We start from the raw sequence: 6,587 nt of genomic DNA on the forward strand, positions 1-6,587 counted from the left end.
CTGCGGTATCTCCCTTCCCGGGACAACCCGTGGCTCCTCCCTGCGGTATCTCCCTTCCCGGGACAGCCCGGGGCTACTCCACGCGGCACCACCCCTCTCCTCGGGACAGTTCTGGCCCCAATTTTAAATGCTTCACCAGGGTGAAGAACATGAGGACACGGCCATGAGCAAGTTAATTTTATGTTTCTTTCACACCCCCCCTTCGCATTTCCCACGCCAGGGTTAGCATTGGCCTAAGAGCACTGAGCGCCCTGAGCCGACAGGCTTAGCTAAAGCGGTGTTGGGGTTCCTGTGCCTGATACACTGAGGGCTGAATTGGTGTAGCTGAAATAGAACTAACAGCTGTGCGCACCGAGCTGGGGTACAACAGCAATTAAATGTGCTTGGTGCTGGACACATGCCGTTATTACACAGTGCTACAGCTCCACCCAGCTGAACGGCACAAAGTGGGACTGGTTCATTGATCTTGATCTCTGCCTAAAATAACTCCCAAACTTGACGGAGATGAGAAAACTCCATTGACCTTCATTATTGTAGCAGTATGTGTCTGAAAAGTCTTCTTCAGTCTCTGCAGTCGAGCAAAAGGTTTAAACTCACAATTATATTTGAACATGTAATTGATGACCATTGCATGTTGACTTCGTTGTGACTATTCCCATTCAGAATTGTCTTCCAGAACTCTCCTGAACCAGCTTAAGTAATGTTAGTGATGTAGGGACTTTTATTACCCTGCTGCTTAACCTAGTCCTGCTTTCTTTGAGGGTTATATAGATAAATGGTCCAATGTGTCACTTTACAGGAGAAAGAGATATGGGACATCTCCAAGGAACCAGAAATGACTGCAGAGACGATCGACCTCTTGAGGCAAGACCTCAGTAAAGCAAAGGTACACACAGTGCAATCACTACCTGCAGTGAGCATCTGTTTCCCTGACCCCCGGACACGTGACTGTCCCCAGAATAGCCTTCCAGCCCAGAGCAGGACTCTGCCTTTTTGTTTCCTCCTTTTGCTGTCACAACTCTGTTTTTATTGATGAGAACGAACTATGGTACCAGCTGTCCCCACTCCTGTCTTGGCTGGCACAAAGGCCGCTGCAGTTGGGCATGGTTGCCTTATTCTGCCTGCCCCAGGAGTAGCCTTAGTGTTTATGGAACTCTTAGATGTAAAAGGTAAATCATATAGAGGGAATATTGATCTTGCTAAGTTGTCCAGCAAAGACTGCTGGCCATAATATAGTCGAGATCCTTAACATGCCCAAAATCTCATTGCAGGTAATGCAGGATAGCGCCAAATATATGTTATTCCTTTGAATAAAGGTAGCAGTTTCTGGTCTGCCGGGGTCACTCAAAGAGCACGTTCGATTCTCATATTCCACACATCTTTTCAAACACCACAGTGAACTCCATGTTTTCTGCCTTTCAGGAATATGCATCTCAGATCAAAACTCAGATTGCAAAAGATTTCTCTTGCATGAAGGAATATGTTGAAAGACAGGAGAGAAACACACTGATGTTCATTGAACAAGAGCAAAAAGCAGCTCAACAGAAAATTGAAGCGACTATTCACCAGCTCTGTGGTGAAGCAACTGAGTTCACAGACATCAAATCCCAACCGGTGAGTGACGAAATGAAGTAGCAGAGCATGAGTAGAAACTCGTAAGCTAAATGCTTGGATAGGTGAACGTGTCCAGAGCCCTTTCAGGTCCCCACTGCACTATTCTCACTGGAGACACCGATACCAATCCACAGACATTGCTGTTACCAGGGAAAGTTTGGAGTGAGAAATTCAGAGGGAAAAAGTACTAGAAAAGGCACAGGCTGGGGATGCGATTCTGAACTAAGTTTGTTCCAAGGATGTTGGTGAGCAGAAGTGGGGACTGCATTCCTTAAATCCAGTCCTGAGTCAAATGTAAGGTTAAGATAGCATCCTTTATTATATTTTTATTTTCCAGAGCATGTATATACACATATGTGCGCAAGTTAAAGAACTCACAAAGTTATTACATACTTTCTAACAACTTCCTTGGGGAAAATACATCAAGGGCTCTCAAAAGAGGCAGTTAAAGCACTTTAAATTCTGCAGAGTCCGTTTTAATGTTGGGAACAACAATGCTGATGATGCAGTTTAGCTGCCGGGAGGCAGAAGTGGACTTCCAGAGCCCAGGAAGCAGGGTCCACATTGGAATTCCCCTTGTATAAATACATATTTATATCTGATCCAGAGTCCCATTACAGCCAATGAAGAGAAACAGGTACATTTAGAGCATGAGTCATCTGGCCTACTTGAGACACCCACCTGCAAACGAGATTAATCATGCCTTCAAAATGTCTGTTTCTTTGCATGGACTATAAAGGCAGACTAAGAGAACAAGCTCAGATGTAGATTTCCACAATTTCTAAATTTAGGCAAATGAGGCCTCTCCCTCTACGGCTATTTTATGCTAGATTTCATACTAATACATTTTAAAACTTTTGGGTTGGGTTCTAGAACAAGAAGAAAATCTAAAAAGAGAAAGTTAGTGTACTCATATGTATACTAAAGGAAATCGTAATATATAAGAAAAATAAGTCCTATTCTTAGTTTTCTTGGGGAAAACAAATTACTTCTTATTAAGAATAAACTATCCCTTCATATTTTCTATAAGCTTTCAGGTTACTTCTTTCAGGTAACTATACTACAAAGGAATCTCTCTATACGAAGAATAATATTTTAGAGAGGTAACTCCTGTTTCTCCACTCTGGCTTTACAATATAATCTGATACGCTAGATGAAATAACTGCTATTGTTTACATCTTTCCCTTGGTGCTTTTATGTCACTGTTAGAGTAACTCCCCTGAGAGACAGAGGCACAAAGGCTCACCTTCAACAATGCATAAAATTACGCTTGATGAGAAGCTTAATGTTGTCAAAACTGCTGTAGAAGGTCTTAAGAGAAAGTTGGAAATTTTACTTTTGGAGAAGTACGCTCGGCAGTTCCCACCGGGTAAGTTTTCCTGATGCTGAAACCTGTTTTTTAGAGGGAGTGGATCTAGCAGGGTCCTGCATGTCACCCCCCTCCTCAGCTCAGTCCCTTGCCAGGGGGTGGACTACTGTAACTGACACTACTTTGACCCCACAGCACAGACTTGTATGAAAGAACCATGCTTACTAGCAGGCAGGTCTGCAGCTTTGGAAAACAAGGTTGCTCCACAATCCTTTTTACTAGCAAACCCAAGGAATCAGTGGGCAGACGTGGAAGGCAGGAACTTTTAAGGATGGCTTTCATAATGAAGGCAATGTATGATGTAACTACACCAGAAAGGGGCTGCAAATGAGTCTTGTAAAGATGCGCTGCAGTGTCACAGAAGGTTAGAAACAGCCCTTAAAGCTGTAGGGCAAAATGTCAGGCTTTTTGGACAGCAATTAGAGTAAGAAATCACTTTGTGCTTATGAAATGCACGTGCAAGTAACACAAGAAACACGTGATACACAGAAAAAAATGAACAGTGTGAACACCGTTACGACAGAAATTGGCTTATCTTTATAGAAAGATCCAACCTCTTTACCCATCCACTGTCCTACTGCTCCATCTGACCACACTTAGGGCAGCAGTGTACATTTTGGATTTAAATGCTTGCCTACACAGCCTTTGATAATTTATACAGTCAAAAAACCAACTCTTTGTACTCTAACCACTAACTAGGTTTATTTTATGTATGTTTTCCTTTAGAAGCATAAATACTTTCTATTTACATTTTGAAGAAGTGCCTTAACACTTTGATTTTCTTGTATTTAGTGCAACCTCCAGACTTGTATCAGGAGAGAAGCGTCTGCTCATTATCTCCAGACTGTGCACCTAAAAATCCAGAAGCTATGATTACAAGCCAGTTTTCTCAGTGTAAGTATGCAAACCAGCGTGACTCTTCAGTAACAATATTCAAGTGACTCTGGGACTGGATTTGCTGAAGAAAACTGTGCTTACAGACATCAGCAGGAGATCTGGCTGTTCACCTGAAGCATAGAAACACAATGAAGTTACCATGAATTAATCAATTACTGCAGCATAATGCAATACTGTGCCCAACTGCATATGCAAGATAAAAAGATAAGAAACCTGTTTCGGGAGGTACATAAGCTGTGTTGTAGCTTGTGCTGGCTGCAGGTGTGAGTTGGTGTATGGGCAGTTACCGCCCCTTACTGATCTTTACTGTGTTAAGCTGTAATGACTCCATTTGTGGTCTGAATTCTGTATTATTTCTATAGAAATACTTTTACAGTCAATACACAGTACTACAGCTGTAGCTTAAACCACAGAACAAATGTTTTGCTCATAAAATATGCAAGAACATGTACCAGTGAACTGTGGCAGTTTTATTTAGGTAAGCATCCCATTTGTTATTAGCAAAAGGGTAATTTTTTAATCAGATTGTGGTTAGGAATAAGACCCATCCTGTAGGGTGCCAGGTACCTTCACCTTCCCACTGGGTGCATGAGTCTGTCGTTCACGTCTACTCATTTGTGCCTGTTAAATGTTTCGGTGTGCACTGGGCTCAGCATACAGTCGTTAGTGTTTGGTTGAGGATTCCTGGTTAAGGTTACTGTGTCATCATCGGTTTTAATTTCTGCTCGAGTAGGGATGCACATCCACTTTTACTTCAGATGCGTGTAAATATTGAGGTGATCTCTCTTGTTGCCTGTAGGTGAGAATATTTTCCTTTCTCTCTTCTAGGGGCAGATGATGTGACTTTTGATCTCACAAGAGTACATAAGCGCTTAGCAGTCACAGCCCAGAACAGGAAAGTCATGGTTTCCAGCTACCCAACTGATTATGAACCCTCACCCAACAGGTTCTGCATCAGCCAAGTGATGTGTTCACAGAGCTTCTCTACTGGGTGCCACTACTGGGAAGTAATTACCAAGGACAGTGATGGATGGGCTGTTGGAGTTGCTTATGAAATGATTGGTAAAAGGGACAAATTAGGAAGAACAGAGCATTCCTGGTGTGTAGAATGGTTAGGTCCCAGAAAGCAGCTGTCAGCATGGCATAGGGATCAAGAAACATTATTACACAAGGATAAACCATTGAAGGTTGGAGTTTTCCTTGAGCTACAAAAGAAGACCGTGTCATTTTACTCCATTGCTGACAAAGAAATTCTGCTGCATACATTTGAAATCAACACCTCAAATCCTCTTTACCCTGCTTTCTGGCTATACAGTCTAGAAAGAAATGGATCTTTAACTATAAATCCCATAAACAGGAGGTAAAGCCTGTTTGGAAAAGTGACAATTTTGGCTGTGTGTGCAGATCTTTAGTGTTTAGCACAGGGATTTACCAAGGAGTGTGTAGCTACCCCGGCTTTCCTGGAAATCTGCAACTGATCCTGTGTCTGCCCTGCTTTCTTCATGCTGTGCTCCGATCTAGCCATGCTTCATTACAGCTATTCCAGTGTACGCTAAAGGTAGTAACCATCCCTGTGGGAGCAGCTGTAGTCCCAGGATATTCCTAGGAAGGAATGCACTGAGGAAGCACTGAGGTTGGTGTTAAGCCCTTCACTTGCACCTTTTCCCTACATTGATCCAAAAACTGTATGAGAACAGGTGATGCCATTTCATTCTGTCAAGTGAGCTTTCTTCAGAAAGGTCTGATTAAGGAATACCCAGAGGGCAAGTTACTGAGCTCATGCATGAAACCCCTGTCTTCACAGCAGACACAAACTACAGGAAATAGGCTTTGTGTTTGAGGACCTGACACTTGGGGGAGGTCTCCCAGGAAAACATCCTGCCTCACTGGCACCGTATGGTTTTAGTCTTGCCCAGGCCAAAGGGTTGTCAGTCCTGGTGGTGGTGTGACAACAGGAAAGATTTTGGAAGCAGATGTTTTCCGATGTGTTTGTACCAGCTAATAAATCATGTGGTCACTTTATCGCTCATTTAAAGAGGCAGCAGACAGGACCGTGTCAGGGAATGGACCATCTTTTCTTGTCAGGGAGCCTGAGGAAACAAGGGGTCCTGTGAGTTTCCCCACCAGCATACAGGCAAAGTTTCAGCCCGTTTGTCCCCTCTCCCTGGCTGTAGGGAGGTCCCTGTTGCCTGTGTCAGGTGTCATCCAGAGCCGGGATCCTGCAAAACCTACCAACAGCTGAATTTCTGAGAGGAGCGCTGCTTCGTGCAACCAAACTGAAAAGAGAGTCCCCAAGAACTAAAAACTTTTTCAGGAAGACAGTGGCATTCCAGAGTAAGTGAAACAAGAAGTTTAATGTGAATAAAGCATGTGGGACTCAACTAGCTCGTTCAGCCAAATGGAGCTCCATGGCTTTTAAAGTCTTTGACAGAACTGCTGGTAATCTTCAAGGTTTGCTGTCACTGAACATTCTGAAGGCACTTTGGATTAAATGTACATTTGTAAGATCCCAGAGGGGTGTGTATCAGCTTCTGCGGGCCTGGGGGGAGCCCTCTTCTCGGTGCTGCCAAGTGTAACGCGTAGCTCACGCTCCTGCCCCGCGTTAGGAGTGAGCGGCCCTTTCCCCGTCCATCCGCAGGAAGAACAGCGACAGCATTAGAACTCCCCAAGCACCTCAGTTTCCACATACAAGTAGCGCCGTACTTCC

At 43.7% G+C, this 6,587-nt stretch overlaps 1 protein-coding gene across 1 annotated transcript; it reads left to right on the forward strand.

Annotated features, from left to right (window-relative positions):
• Positions 1-799: 799 nt before the first annotated feature.
• On the forward strand, positions 800-5,244 carry LOC104515091 (E3 ubiquitin-protein ligase RNF135-like; the record flags this gene model as incomplete). The annotated part of the gene is made up of 5 exons (XM_010158935.1): positions 800-886; positions 1,423-1,614; positions 2,824-2,983; positions 3,776-3,877; positions 4,709-5,244. Coding segments are annotated over 5 exons (1,077 nt in total), but the record flags the coding sequence as incomplete, so codon positions are not given.
• Positions 5,245-6,587: the final 1,343 nt, after the last annotated feature.

This window comes from Eurypyga helias, unplaced genomic scaffold (assembly GCF_000690775.1).
Source record: "Eurypyga helias isolate BGI_N326 unplaced genomic scaffold, ASM69077v1 scaffold25989, whole genome shotgun sequence".
Taxonomy (NCBI): Eukaryota; Metazoa; Chordata; class Aves; order Eurypygiformes; family Eurypygidae; genus Eurypyga; species Eurypyga helias.